Source organism: Lissotriton helveticus, chromosome 7 (assembly GCF_964261635.1).
Source record: "Lissotriton helveticus chromosome 7, aLisHel1.1, whole genome shotgun sequence".
Taxonomy (NCBI): Eukaryota; Metazoa; Chordata; class Amphibia; order Caudata; family Salamandridae; genus Lissotriton; species Lissotriton helveticus.
Genome location: NC_136068.1, coordinates 1,114,083,042 through 1,114,100,164, shown reverse-complemented (window position 1 = coordinate 1,114,100,164; position 17,123 = coordinate 1,114,083,042). Strand labels below are relative to the sequence as shown.

At 46.8% G+C, this 17,123-nt stretch overlaps 1 protein-coding gene across 1 annotated transcript in view; it reads right to left on the bottom strand.

The window, feature by feature from the left end:
- Positions 1–17,123, bottom strand: part of SDK2 (sidekick cell adhesion molecule 2) — a 702,247-nt gene that overhangs the window by 64,640 nt on the left and 620,484 nt on the right. Inside the window, exon 44 of the mRNA XM_078654263.1 lies at positions 3,424–3,550. Coding sequence (XP_078510389.1) covers positions 3,424–3,550 — 127 coding nt within the window. The remainder of the gene's footprint in view (positions 1–3,423; positions 3,551–17,123) is intronic.

Sequence of the window (17,123 nt, the reverse complement as noted above, 5' to 3'; positions counted from 1 at the left end):
CTGAGAGGTTCCCTTGGTACTTGGCCAAATGAGACTTCAGCTCCCACTGCAGAGCCCCACAGATGCCACCTGGCATGGTTGATGAGCAGGATGCAGGAAGCCAAACGTCCAAGGAGCCTCAGAGCCACCCTCACTGAGACGCAGGACTGAAGCTGAAACATTGGGGTCATAGCCTTACTGCCCTGGACTCTCTCATCCAGAGGGAAGGTCTAGTGAGGATCCATATCTAGAATGATTCCGATGAAAGGGAGTCTCAGTGAAGTGTGACTTTAGCACATTGACAGCGATGTCAGCAGGTGGTTCATGACTGACTGTGGTGAGCCTGCCTTCAACAGCCAGTTGTTGAGGTAGTGGAAGACTGGAGCACCTGACCCCCAAAGGCATGCTGCAGCCACCACCACAATTATGAACTCCAGAGGGGCACTAGTAAGGATGAAAGGGGCACAGCAAACTGAAAATGCTTGTGGCCCATATTGAACCACAAGTTGAGTTGGTGGGCTTGCAAGAGGAAACATGAAGATAGACATTGTGCAGGTACAGCGTTATCATGTAGTCTCTGGGATCCAGGGCAGATAGAACCTGGTTCAATGTGAACATCTTATATATTTGTCCTTCCACTGGAAGAAATTGAGAGGTTGAAGATCTAAAGTTGGACAAAGTCCTCCACCCTTCTTTGGCACAATGAAACAACAGGACTAACTTCAAGTTCTGATTTCTGAGGCCGGCATTCTCTCTTTGGCACCCTTCACCAAAAGAGCCTGTGTTTTCTGCATTAAAATGGACAAATAGTACTCTGAAGGATTCACGGATGTAGATTGATGCGACTGTGGGTCAGAAAGGAATGGGAGGGCATAGACCAATTGATCTATCTGCATAACCCAACAGTTAGATATTATGGCCAAGCACCCGTGGAGAAAATGACTGCCACTGCCTCCCAGAGAATGGTTGTTTGTTGCTAAGGGTAAAGTAAAGCAGCTTAGAGGCTGCTGCTGGAGGGAGGGGTGGAAGGAGATTGTAAGTTTTGGTGCCCCTGCGGACCAGGATGATGTCTGTTGGATCCTGGACACAAAATTACTGGGATGGGTGCCGCTCAGGTGGTGATCCTTGGTGTTGCTTAAAAGTGAAATCCCTGTTGATGCCTTAAAAAGGGTAAAACTGTTGGTGAAACTGCCTTGCAGTGTAGTGAGAAGGAGGGAATGTGCTGCGGTTCTACTTTTTTAAAGCACTTTAGGGCAGACTCGGCCTTCTCTCTCAAGATGCGAGACCTGTCAAAAGGCATATTCATGATTGGCACCTGAATATCTCCAGACAGATGGATCACCATGCTAGTACTGACATACTTCCTCACGGTCTGGCCTTCCTGAATAGTCTATGCCAAACTGGCTCGGAACTCCTGCATAACCGCTGCCAAGATCTCTACAACCAAGTCCCAAAAAGCATGGGACTACCTGTCCAGCAAGCAGCTGGCACTGACTGACTGATGGGCGAGGCTAGTTGAAGAGAACACCTGCCTCCCGAATGCCTGTAGTTTCTTTGACTTCTTTGCTGGAGGGGCTGTAAGGAAAGAGGTTGGGTTGACCCTGCTAGTTTGTGGAGGCCTGAACTCTCTCCGGAGTAGGGTAAGGTATCAAAAAAGGTAGATCACCATGAGCAGGTCTGTGATGTTGTGCCACCGGTCTATTTACCGGGGTGCAGGAACAAGGTTAGTCCATCTATGAGGGTGTCAGTCAGGGCTTCATTAGGAGGCTGTAAGGGCTATGATAAGGTCTGTCCAGGCTGCAGAACTTCAGTGAATATATTAGTTTTTACTTTAACAGTGCTTCAGCTGCCCATCAGATGACCACAGCAAATGGGGCAATCTTTTCTGTTGAATTTCTAGGGGGAAACCTCAACCCCATGTCAAGAGAAGTGTCCAGTCCATTGCCTTCATGCAAGTCCGAATAGAAACCATCGTCATTAAAGGCTAGCTAACTTTGATCAGAATTTGTTCTGAAACATTGTTGGAGCTCTGGGAAGCGGTTCCTAGGCAATGTTGCCATTTTGACTAGGTCGGAATGAGCAGGGACTTGTCACTCCAAGGCTTTTTAAGGATGTAACTTCAGTCTAGGTCAAGGGTTTAGTTTGAAATCGGACAGGACAACAAGGTTGGCATCCTCCATTGGTATATCAGCATCATCGGTACCAGAATCTATGCAGCAGGAACTGATGTGGATGAGGGTGTCAGACTGGGACTCAGCTTGGGAGCCAGAACAGAATCTGCAGTGGATATGGGAGGCACAGACAATGCCCAGGGCAGACCTACCAGTGGTTACAACTGGAGGCTCCTGCAGATCTTTGGGGCCCGAAGGTGCACCAAGGGAGCAGGACAGGGTGTCAAAGATTTGCAACATGACTTCTTTGAAAGCCTCACTTATTGCAGCATTACAGATAGATCCAGATATTCAGGGTGCATTAGAATCAGCTCTGAAATCTTCTCCTTGGTGGGAGAATGTGAACGAGAGCAGTGTGCATGCGGACATTCTTGCAATTTCTCAGCGGGAGTGTGAGAGGTTGGGACAAGGCCCGTTTGGACTTCTTATGTATCTTTTTGGATTTGGACTTGCATAAAGACTTGTACTGTGAAAAACACCAGTCGTGGGAGCGGCCCAAAGAGCTGAACAGGTCTGCTCTCCTGACTTAGAGCGGAGTGGGACCTACATAACTTCCTCCAGTGTTCAGGGCATACAGCTTGGCTTCACGATACTGAGATGCCTTTGGGTGCATAACAACACACCTCGCATGACATGAAGACTAATACCCCATAGTTTTAGGATGGGAGATGTTCCCTTGCACACTAGAAGAATTTTGACATACAAAAAACTCATCAACTCATAAGAAAAAGTTAGGAGCTAGCTCTGGAACTGGCTACAAAGGCGTGGCATAAAGGAAACTGAAGTGAGCGTGCTAGGATGGCACATGTTTGCAGCTCCAGCTATCACTTTTGGGGTGGAGAATGGCGATTATGGAGTAGCATGATGCTACCAACTGGAGCACAGGGGCTATGCTAAAAGATTTGAAGCTGAAAGATTGAGGCTGGCACCTGGGTATAGTCTAAAGGTGAGGGATCTGTGGTTAGAAGCGTCCTTTAGAAATAAATGTTCATTAAATATCCTAAACCATGACAAGTGACACTATTTTAAATACTGTATCAATACATAATTCAAATTCTTGTGCCAGTTAATAGGTCAACAAAATTTCTGTTAAATAAAATTTAAAAAAAACAGAATTTATGCTTCACATGACTGGGCGGCTAATGTATATACTCTCTTTAAGGGAATTCTACCTTCCAGGAAAAAAGTAGGATTTTCTGTAGGAATGATTAAAAAAATGTTCCTTGGTAACTTCTCATACAGTTTGCCTTCCCAGTCCAGGGGGACCACTTACCGGAGAATCGGAAACCTCCGAGGGCTTCTCAGTCAGACTGCTGCTCTCGGCTGGTATGAGGTCATTGTACTTGGTGACATCTTCATCGGAGTAATGAAGGCTGCCAGGACTGGGCCGTGGAGGGGACCTAGGCGTAACACAGAAACACAGATAATGTACAGCTTATGTTATGGCTGGGTGATACACATAATATAGAGAGGTACCCATAATACAGAGTCTACATAGGAGGCAAATAAGTGACACCACTTCATTCCTTATCAAAATGCCCACAAACGCATTGTGCAGTCAAAGTGGCTTTAATTAGGGTTGTAGTAAATGGCTGTTGTCAGTGGGAGGTTCGGGAAAGAAACCACATAGAGGGGACCATCAGATTAGGAGAAGGAGACTTCCAAATTTAGAGGAAGGACATGCAGATCTGGAGGAGGGGGCTTCATGGTCTGGAAGGCTGAGACTTCCACAATATGAGAGGATTGTGCCACATCTGAAGGAGTGATTTTCCACACATGGAGATGAAAAAGTGACTAACATGTCTTGAAAACAGACCTCCCAGCATTAGAGGAGAGACTCCTGTTTCTGGAGCAGGGAACTTACATGTGCGAATGTCTAGGAGGGTCTCAAGTAGGGGTGGGTGGAACTCACAGTTACATAAAAACTCAGCGCGATTCTGGGAAGTTCCACAAGCGGGTGGAATTCACCACATCGCGTTAATTTTTAGCACTGGGAGCTTGTCCACCCGTGAAGTAAAATTCAGCACAAAATGCACCACACGGCATGCCAGAGTGTGGCTCTTCTCTTTGCCACTCAAGTAGACTTTCTACTTGAGCTGCAGCTTTCTTAATGAGAACGGTTGCGACCTGCTGCAACAGCCCACGTTGAGAAAATCTCTCCAGGTGGTGATCCAGCGCCCAAAAATCACACTAGGAAACACAAATTCTCGCTGGAGCTGGCCAATTAAGATTAAGGAGAAGTGCGCAACAAAAATCTCCGCCACGTGGCGATTGGTGGAGTTTTGCTGGAACTCCATGTTACAAGCTTAAAGCAGAGTGGGTAAAACTCCGCCGGCATAGAGGAGTATATTATCCACTCCTAATCTCGAGCTTGAGGAGAGGAGCTCGGGACGAGAGATACCTCGACCTTGAAATATGCCTTTAGGTCTGAAAGTGGAACTCCCACAACCTCAGACTCTGTAGCTTCTCATGAACCAGACCAGTAAAGCATTGGTGGAGAAGAAAAACGCTATCTTTAAGTGCAACACTTTCTACAAGTGCAGATGAGAAGCCTGAATGGTCACCCAGCATAGTAGACATATTCTTCCTCCGCAAATGAACCAATGCAACCCCCCCTAGCCTAGACTGTCCCAGAAAAATAGTGCTCCATAAAACGCACATTTTTTGGCAAATGATAACTCAGCAAGACGTTTCTAACAGCACACCTATGTGGATACACATTAAGTGCACATAACAAACACATTTTTCAGTGTAATATGGCCAACTGGAGATCAATCTTTTCTAATTGCTATGAAAACTTTTTTCGGCACCTTTGGGCAGTCAGTAGTTACCATGCGGTAACTGATGGAGGGAATTAGCAAATACCACTGGAGGTGAGGGGGCACTTTGAACAGTTGAGAAGGAGACATATAACTGTACTTAAGATGGTCTCCAAAATAAATGTGCATTCAGGGAAACTTCTGGTGCTAGGAATGAACTTAGAACACCTAAGTGCTGCAATGGCAGTACCAAACTCTTGGGGGGTGTATTGATTAAACAGCTGGCCATAATCAAAATTTGCAGTCTATTGGATACCTATGGTAAAGAATTGGAATAGCATATGATATGTTCTCGGTAAAGTAAGATAAGCATACCACACCTGCCTCACAAAATGTAAAGTAAAGTGATTTAAAGAGATGGTTATTCTAAAACAAAAAAGTCACACATAAATATTGCATTTTGAAGGGATGCCACTTACGATTAAGGGAAGTATACTTTGAAATGTTGCAATAATTATGAATATATATTCATCATAACAAATAAAAATTACTTTGGTATTGTAGAAGCAGCAGACCCCGACATGAGTATATTACATTTCCGATAGATGAAACTCTGCATGGAAATTATTATAATATATAGATGGATACTAAATGGAGGGGTGGATTCATATAAACATCATGAAATAGACTTCGTCACTCAGAGATGTAACGGCTTTTAAAGAGATGAATTCCTGTTTTTTAATGGGAGAATGTATCAAATTATCTATCCAGAAGAAGGCTTTCCCTTATTGGTAATCTGTAACTTCGATAGCATAAGCAACAGTGACACATACAAATGTCAATGAAGAAATAGCTACCATTAACTGGACTCCTTTAACAATATAGAGATTTAACTATTGGGTAGTTTAGGTGTTCCCCATGAGTGAGACCGATTACAGTATAAATGAGATTATGGTTGTTTTAAACGCAGGTAGATAAATTACAACACACACAATTATTGATCTGTTCATGGTTTTTAAGACACTGTAATTCTCTCTGAGATTTAATAGATGATGGGTAATTTCTGATACATTATAGGTAAACCAGAAATGTATGCATTTTGAACAGAAAATAAAAATGCTTTTCACCATAGATGATGAGTTGTTTGAAAATGTAAAGTGGCTGGCACACTTAAGTAATGAGAACAGGACCCAATTCAGGATGTGTGACAATATCTTTTTGGAAACTAACTGAAACAGTATCTCTTACAATAGGATGAGTCGAGTATATATATTAAAGGGTATATCTATGAGACTGCAAGCACCTGCAGGATCACTTGGTTTCCCCAAGCAAGAGGAGATTGATATTTAGGGTCAAGTTCCTATAACATCTTTAATTATCAGGTGGCTGTATATAGAAATGGCTCAACTGATTCTCAAATTAGGGTGTCCAAGCATGGTTAGCTGTGACACTACTCTAAGATCCATGAGATAGTGGGAAACATCTCCGACTGTCAACAGAGTGACGTGGTTGCACACAAAGTGAAAGAACTGGTCAATCAGTAATGCAGGTTCGGCATAGAGTTCACCCCTTCATTAGACCAAAGACGTCCTTGACCATCAGAAGCTGAATGATGAAAACGAGTTGGGCCAGTCAGACCAGCTGACTATAGACTGCCAAGATACCCTGTAATCTTAGTTTTTCAAGGAGCAATTAATACACACAGACTAAAACGGGCAATCCTTGCTGGTTCTTGAAGAGTTGGACACTCCTTTCCTCTTCAATACAATATGAATCCAATATTCCCAGCAGGGCACAGCAGTAATGTGCATATGATGACATTTGCGTCATACCCGCCGCTTAGCAGGAGGGAAAGAACAGCAACATAGATGTAATTGTCAGACACCTCTACAAGCTGGGGCTGTAAAGCTTCTCAGAAGTCCAGTGAACTGCAAGTTCTGGAGTTACATTTGTTATCAAGTACACGGTGTACTTGCAGGAAGACATTCTTAATCAAAATGTGAACCTTTGGTAAAATTAATAACCATGACCAACTACAGCTGGACCCTTCTTCCCGGTGCTTTTTAACAAAGGAACTATGAGGTAGGTCCTGACAATTGAAAGGAAGGTATATGTATACTTCCTGGATGGGATCTCCCTGATTTCCATACAGATCTTTGGGCTTGACAAAGAGGGAGACAATTGCCTGAGAGATGTGTATCAGAGGGGACATGTGCATTACATCCCTAGTAGAGATATCCTTGTCTCAGGGTAGGTGCAAGCTGCAAAACCAGTTTGTTCAGCTGTTGAACATATTTTACAAAGAGAGTATTAGTAGACTGCTCACCCTAGCAGTTGTATATCAAGAGCTCCAGGAGCAAATTGGCCTCCCCTACCCCTCTTTGGGGTGCAGTGGGCCCAGAACCACTCGTCCTGAATGCATGGCTCCTGTTGCACTATCTATAGGTATGGGCACTTGCTAGAATTTCAGCTGCTAGCAGCATGGACATCATTTAGGGGTCGCAGTTGTGACCCCTTCCTTTCCCCTTGCTACCCCTCTCACTGTATTTGTGACCCCTGGCATCAGAGGTAGCAAAATCAGAGCCAAAAACAAAGGGGTGATTCACATTATCAGAGTCAGGCTTTCACCTCGTTTTCTGCTCATTTGCATTATATTAATAGTGAATAATAGTCTATTATTCACTGCTAGTGAATACAAAGTGGAGCATCTAGATACGGACTTCACTGGCATCCTGGGCAAGAAAAAATAGTTTTAATGTATGTAGTGTGCGTGCATGTGGGTGAGAGTGAGTTTGGGTGAAAGAGCGTATATATGTGTGTGCATGTATTTTTGTATATGGGATCGTGGGTGTGTCAAAATCAGTGAGTAAGTATAAGGGAGTCAGAGTAAGAGAGAGAGCACGAATGAATGATTCAGGGTGAGAATGAGTGCATGAGAGTAGGTGAAAATGAATGAGTGCTAATGAGTGTGAGCAAGTGAATGTAAGCATGCGTTGTTATGCTTGCAGATCCATTGTTGGACTTGGCTTATAGAAGCACCCCATACAAAATGTTCGCACTAGGATACTGGAGGCAATACTTGCATATGGGCGACTCTCTGCAAAATGCTACTGCTGGCACACTGTAGGTAAATTTTGGCATTGAGTACCCATGAAAAAATGCCAGCGATCACCTTCTGGAGGAAATTCTTGGTATAGGAGGCACCTGTGGCAAATTGCTGGTGATGGCACATTGAAGGTATTTCTTGCCAAATGGGAATACAACTGTGAATGTCATGGGGCCATCCATAACAGAATGTGGTCCTTGACATTTTAGACATACCCTTTGGAATAAGCGACCCATAGTGCCAGAGAAGCAGTATTAGGAAAATGCTGGCACTGGGATATTGTATGTAACATTTGTGCAAAAGGGGCCTCATGGCAAAATGTTGGCCCCAACAATGGATGCACATTTTTAGGTCTCGCCTCTCAATGCGCATGCGCATTGAGCGAGACTATAGGGGCTTAAACAAGGTTTACCTAGACTGGCGATTTGATGCTGTGCCCTTGCGCTTTTAGGTCAATGCGCAAGCGCATTGACCTAAAATGCGGGTGCACATCATCAAATCGCCATCTGTTCCCCAGCAGCACTCCTCCCACTCCTTTGAAGTGAAGCTTAGCTTCACTTCAAAGGCCCCTGCTGCTTCACACCCTCATCGCCGCTCTCCCCGCTCCGCCCCATGTCGCATTTCTCCTCCCCCCTCCCCACAGCAATGCCCTCCGTCTTGTTTCCCTTTGCTGTTTTATCTAGCATAAACTCGATACAGAGGTGGGCGCTTTACATAAGCATCAGTTACATTACAGGAAGGCACATTCAGCCACATATAAGCTTGGCATGCATTCCTTACATTCAACAGAGGTAGAGTTTGGAAAGTGAGTGTAGGTATGTTATGCAAGTATGTCTCATGTAGTTGCACGGTCCATACATTACAACGGGAGCATGAACTTGTGGTCAGGTATAAATTGCATGCATAGTCTTGTATTTTTTTGTTTATTTACATAGACATTATTAGTCTGTTCAGATCCCTGCAATCTGCAGGGCTTGCTTTGCAACCACACCGCCACCGAGGTATGCTTGTTTCTTCTACTAGTTTGTTTGACTCGAATGTTTCTTAAAACCGGGCACGATGTAGCGCCATCTGGTGGTCAAGTTGATGCTCCACGTGTTTTACTCGTACCTGTTTTCTACAAGATTTTTGCTCGTCATAAATCCGATTTGCTTCTTCTACAATCAAATTCACCCGATTACTTTGGCAGCGTGTAGTTTAATAACGTATGCGCCCATTGCCATATTAGAAATAATTGCACTGGTGCAAAATATACAGTAACGCCATTATTTTTCTCTTTGTAATATGATAGAAAACTGCACATACTCAAGACCATAGTACAATAATATATTTTGTGCCAGGTCAAAGGGAAGGCTATTAACAGAGTAGGTAGCCACCACATCCACCACCAACAAGTCCACGACAACCACCACCGTGTCCACCACCACCACATCCACCACCACTACGTCCACCACCACTACGTCCACCACCACCACATCCACCACCACCACCACCACCTCCACATCCACCTCCACCACCACATCCACCACCACATCCACCACCACATCCACCACCACATCCACCATCACATCCACCATCACATCCACCGCCACATCCACCGCCACATCCACCGCCACATCCACCGCCACATCCACCGCCACATCCACCGCCACATCCACCACACCCACATCCACCACACCCACCACCACCACACCCACCACCACCACACCCACCACCACCACATCCACCACCCCATCCACCACCACCACAACCACCCCATCCACCACCGCATCCACCACCACCACCGCATCCACCATCACCACATCCACCGCATCCACCACCACCGCATCCACCACCACATCCACCACCACATCCACCATCACCACCACATCCACCGTCACCTCCACATCCACCACCACCACATCCACCACATGCACCACCACCGCATCCACCACCACATCCACCACCACGTCCACCACCACATCCACCACCACCACATCCACCGCATCCACCACCACCACCACATCCACCACCACATCCACCACATCCACCACCACATCCAACACATCCACCACCACTTCCACCACCACCGCATCCACCACCACCACCGCATCCACCACCACCACATCCACCGCATCCACCACCACATCCACCACCACATCCACATCCACCACCACATCCACATCCACCATGACATCCACCACCACTTCCACCACCACCGCATCCACCACCACCACCGCATCCACCACCACCGCATCCACATCCACCGCATCCACATCCACCGCATCCACCACCACCACATCCACCGCATCCACCACCACCACATCCACCGCATCCACCACCACATCCACCATCACCTCCACATCCACCATGACATCCACCGCCACATCCACCACCACATCCACCACCACATCCACCACATGCACCACCACCGCATCCACCACCACATCCACCACACCCACCACCACCACATCCACCGCATCCACCACATGCACCACCACATCCACCACATCCACCACCACATCCACATCCACCACCACATCCACCACCACCACATCCACCACCACCACATCCACCACCACCACATCCACCACATGTACCACCACCGCATTCCACCACCACATCCACCACCACCACATCCACCGCATCCACCACATCCACCACCACCACATCCACAGCATCCACCACATTCACCACCACCACCTCCACATCCACCACCACATCCACCACCACATCCACCACCACAGCCACCATCACATCCACCATCACCTCCACATCCACCATGACATCCACCACCACATCCACCACCACATCCACCACCACTTCCACCACCACCGCATCCACCACCACCACCACTGCATCCACCACCACCACATCCACCATATCCACCACCACATCCACCACCACATCCACCATCACCTCCACATCCACCATGACATCCACCGCCACATCCACCACCACATCCACCACATCCACCACCACCACATCCACCACATGCACCACCACCGCATCCACCACCACATCCACCACCGCATCCACCACCACATCCACCACCACATCCACCGCATCCACCACCACATCCACCACATCCACCACCACATCCACCACCACATCCACATCCACATCCACCACCACTTCCACCACCACATCCACCACCACCACATGCACCACCACCGCATCCACCACCGCATCCACCACCGCATCCACCACCACATCCACCACCACTTCCACCACCACATCCACCACCACCACATCCACCACCATCACCACCACATCCACCATCACCACCACATCCACCACCACATCCACCACCACATCCACCACCACACCCACCGCCACATCCACCGCCACATCCACCGCCACATCCACCACACCCACCACCACCACATCCACCGCACCCACCACCACTACATTCACCACCCCATCCTCCACCACCACCACCACCACCCCATCCACCACCGCATCCACCATCACCACCACCACCCGCTGTTGCTCTTAAGCGTGCCGCTACTTATGGCATCTTGAAACCCGATTTCTCTCTAGGCAAGACAACTAAGCCTAGGTCCTATGCACCTCATTCCACTCCCGAAGACTCTGAGGTAATTTTCAAATGCCTATATCTTAACACTAGATCCATGGTGAAACACCATTTGGATATTTTTCTCTTGCTCCAGGCCGAACAACCAGATTTTTTGTTTCTTTCTGAGACTTGGCTTACTGAGGACTCCCTACCCGATATTCTAGCGGCAGTGCCCTCTAACTACTACATTCTACATGTCGACAGACCTGCCGGTAAAAGAGGTGGGGGGGTTGCTGCGATCATTCGCAGCACCCATAAAGTCTCCTCTTTACCATCCCTCGACTTATCAGGAACAGACAACCTGATTTTTAAAAAGGACACTAATACTGGATCATTACTTCTTATCCTTATATATCGCCCCCCTCAAAAAATGCCCTCTTTTTCGGCTTCCCTAGCAGAACAAATTGCTCCTCTGATAATTGCTTATAACAAAATTGTGTTGCTAGGAGATTTTAATCTGTGGCTGGACTCTGCCGACTCTGACTCTCAGGCTGCTACGTTGAAAGAAACCCTCCTCGATATGAATCTTTCCCAACATATTCACCTTCCCACTCATGAAAAAGGGCATAGCCTAGACCAAATCTGGTCTCAAAACATTCCTTTGGCTATTAAGTCCATCATGCCCTGTGTTTGGTCGGATCATTATCTGATCAACTTTACTATGACCATCGTGAGAAATAAAAATCCCCTGCCCATGCCAGGAGGAAAAACCAGAAGGTGGAAGAACGTTGATGTCCCCGCTCTTATTGGCTCACTTACTTCCTCCGTTTGATCAGGACATTGAAAAGATGGAAGAGGCTTTCTCAGGGTGGCTTCTCCAGGCTGCGGACGCTCACGCCCCCTGTACCTGCTTTCCTCGCTCCCGCCCCAATGACGCCCATAGGTGGTTTACACCCCTTCTGAAAACTCACAAACTTGAAGTCCGTCAATTGGAGCGAAAATGGCGCATAGCCTATTCAGAACAGGACAGGGCTAATTACTGCAAGGCTCGCAAAAACTATCAAAAGCTGATTTTAAAACACAAAACTGACTATTTCTCGGAAAAAATTCTTAAAGCTCAGAACCAATCTAAAGAACTGTTCAACATTGTGGAAGATCTTAGCACCAGTGACAGAACCTCCCTCCTGACAGTACCCACTCAGGAACTTTGCAATTCTTTAAACTCTTTTTTCTTTGACAAAATCTGTGCCATTAAACAAAACATTCCCACTACTCAGCCTCCCTTTTTATTTTCAGACATCTTTGATAACCCTGTCACCCTGGACTCCTACCCCCCCATCGAAAACACCAACTTATCTAAACTTCTCTCTAAGATCAAATCCGGCTCCCCTGATGACATCTGCCCCCCTTACATCCTGAAAGAAGTAGGTACCAGCATCCCTGGGGGTCTACTTCCCATGCTGAATGGTTCACTTGCTCAGGGTAAAGTTCCAAACAACTTTAAAAAAGCCCTCCTTATTCCACTCATAAAAAAGGCAGGAGCCAATCCACTAGACCCACTCAATTACAGGCCCATATCTCTGCTGCCATACTGCGCCAAACTTCTGGAGTCTCATGTATGCGACAGCATCTCCACATTCCTTGAAAAATCGGAATATCTTGCACCTAATCAGGCCGGTTTCCGTCCTTGCCATTCTACGGAGGCGGTCATCCTCTCGGTGCAGAACACCCTGAGATGGAATGCGGATGAAGGGATCCATCAGGCTCTGGTGCTTCTAGACCTCTCTGCTGCCTTCGACACGGTCGACTATACCATCTTGGTCGACCGTGTCGAACAGGCAGGTCTCAGGGGCCCTGCACTGAGCTGGATCCGTTCATTTATCACTGACCGAACTCAATCGGTCAGACTAGGCCCCTTCACGGCCCCTACCATATCTACCATCTGTGGAGTACCCCAAGGCTCTTCGCTGTCTCCCCTGCTTTTTAATCTGTATCTGCGCCCACTTCTGTACTCCCTCAGGCACGCTAAGGTCACCATTTTCAATTACGCCGATGATTTGCAGCTCATCTTTCCTTTAAACACCAAGGACTCTGTGGTAGAACTCCAAAACACCATGTCCCACATTTTGAGTTGGATGAGCTGCAATCATCTGAAACTTAACCCAGGCAAGACCGAACTGGTCTTGCCAGGACAGAGCACCCTCAGCTGGAACCCCAGTTTCTGGCCTTCATGCATGGGCACCCCCCCATCCAAATCATCCTCGGTCAAGAGCCTTGGCATTTTCATTAGTGAGGACCTCTCTCTGAAAAAACAAGTTGGAGCTGTTGTTTCCTCCAGTTTTTTTCAGTTAAAGAAAATAAAAAAAATTGCCCGCTTCTTCTCCCAAACTGCCCTCACTCAGATTGTCATTTCCCTGGTTTTGTCCAGATTGGACTTTTCCAACAGTCTATACCTTGGGCTCCAAACTGGAGAGCTTAAACGCCTCCAGCTGGTTCAAAACCAGGCAGCCAGACTCCTCTTGAACATTCCTAGAAGGCAATCAGTCAGACCTGGCTTGAAACAGCTGCATTGGCTCCCGGTCGAGCAACGCGTGGCCTTCAAAGCTGGGTGTATCCTTTTTAAATCTTTACACGACATTGGTCCCATTTTCATTAGAGACCTATTTAAAAAATACAGCCCCCCTCGTAACCTCCGGTCTGCTCACAAAGCCCTTCTGACTATCCCTCCGTACAAGAAAAAGCGTCTCGGAGGCAGCTGCTTCGACCACCTTGCCGCTGTCCTCTGGAACTCTTTTCCTCTTCACCTGAAACTTAGTGATAACATCCTCAGCTTCAGACATTCTCTGAAGACCTGGCTCTTCTGTCAGGCGCATCACTAAGCTGCCTTATCTCCACCCTCCGATGGCTACGCCTGTTCCTTACTATAGCGCCATGAAGCCTCCGGGCGTACGAGCGCTCAACAAATACCAAATAACATTAACATTAACATTAACACATCCACCACCACCACATCCACCGCATCCACCACCACCATCACCACCACATCCACCATCACCTCCACATCTACCATCCACTGCCACATCCACCACCACATCCACCACATCCGCCACCACCACATCCACCACATGCACCACCACCGCATCCACCACCACATCCACCACTACATCCACCACCATCACATCCACCACCACATCCACCGCATCCACCACCACCACATCCACCACCACATCCACCACCACATCCACCACATCCACCGCATCCACCACCACCACCACATCCACCGCATCCACCACCACATCCACCACCACATCCACCATCACCACCACATCCACCACCACCACATCCACCACATGCACCACCACCGCATCCACCACCGCATCCATCACCACATCCACCACCACATCCACCACCACATCCACCGCATCCACTACCGCATCCACCACCACATCCCCCACATCCACCATCACATCTAACACATCCACCACCACTTCCACCACCACCGCATGCACCACCACCACATCCACCACCACTACCACATCCACCACCACCACCGCATCCACCACCACATCCTCCACCACCACATCCACCACCTCATCCACCACCGCATCCACCACCGCATCCACCACACCCACCATCACTTCCACCACCACATCCACCACCACATCCACCACATCCACCACCACCACATCCACCACCACCACATCCACCACCACCACATCCACCACCACCACATCCACCACCACCACCACCACATCCACCACCACCACCACATCCACCACCATCACCACCACATCCACCACCACCACCATATCCCCCAGATCCACCACCACCACATCTATATGTGTGTGTGTGTGTGTGTGTGTGTGTGTGTGGCTCTGTGTGTGTGTAGGTGCAAATGCAATGTTCTTGGATTTTCGTCACAATAAAATACACTGAACATAATCTTCACAAAAGTTATTTACAAACGTTTAAGCTATTGCCATTATAAATTACAATACATTTTATTTAAGTATTTATTATTTACAAAATTAAAAGCCATTGTTATTTGTAATATCAATACATCTAAGTCACGTAAATACAACACACATTGCATTACAAATGCTATAGGTGTCACATTTGCGAAAGTTAAAACTATTGACATTGTAACTGACAAAGCTATTAATTTTGCTATTTTCAAAACCAACACATAAATAAAAAGTGTCTTTTACAATACCAGGAGGTACCCACAGGACATTTAAAAAACATAATTGGGTGAACTCATGGGGACTGTCATGTTTCATTAACTTGGCACACCATTACAGGACTTGAGTAGTTAGTGAGTGTCTTTTTAGAGCCTATGGCTTTTGAGCAACTTTATGTGAAAATTCTCCATTAAAATGTACTAGTAGAGCCCATTTTTTCAACATTTTCTCTAGGGAGAAAACCCCCCACCATCTGTTCTCCCCTATAAGAATATATGGTATTAATTATGTAACTTCAGCAATGTTTATTATTGTGCTGTCATCAGGATTATGGTTATGTTGCTTTACTTCTTTGGATGATGCAGGGTCAAAGGTCATATGATGTCACTTCCTTTGACATCATTATCGTCAAATGTATATGATGTCACTCCTGCTACCCCTGGCATTTTGGTGAATTGACGTCCATGGCTAGCAAACCATCAGTCTTCCTCATTGTACAATTGATGAGTGTGCACTTTGAGTGCATATCAGTACATAAGAGGCCTGTACTCTGCTAGAGAAGCAACACAAAAATACAGAGCATCTTAAATGGGCTTTGAGATGGCATATTCATTATGAGAAAACACGGGGTCAAATAGAAAGCTGAAGAGAAGGGCAGGATGACAATGCCGCCTATAAAGTGCAAGGACCTTTAACCCAACTATTATGAAAATCATGAGCTATAGTGAATCAAAAACATTGGTCACACCACTATCCCATGAGCTGAGACTTGATTGCGTGACCACAGCTATCACTAGTGAACGAAGGGCACAGTGGAGACCTGTCAGAGTACTTCAGCTCTCCTATCTAGAACCCTATACCAGTGGAGTGTGTGTGAATTACCACTTAATTAAACTGCCCGGCTCTCCCTCCAACCACAGGATCTGGAGAGAAAACCTGACATGACAAGGGCTCAGGAGGAACAAGGAAGCGAGGTACTGAGAATTAAAGAAAATCTAAGTAATCAAGATGTCTTAGCATGGCTCCTTTGCTTCTTCAGGTAAAGGTCAAGCCTTGTAAGACAATTCACCTTTATAGACATGGTACTGGCTTGCTCTTAAGTAGATTATCTTTTAACTCAAATGAAAAGATGCATGTCGATTTCTGTGCTACCTGACGTTGAACAAGTGGATGTCCCGGATACCACTGTGTACATTACAGAAGCACAGTACAATTGTCCTAGGTCATATGGTAGACGATGAATCCGTAGAAGGCATGCCTTAGGTGTATGTCCAGCAGATGGTGGAGAACACCGAAGGCACGATGCAGGGAATGCATTCTGACATGCAGAGAGGAATACTAAAGACTTTAGAACATGTTCTAACTTCAAGAGGCATCATTCAAGTCTGTGATTTGCTGGATGGGAACTCCAGAGTGTTGGACCTTGAG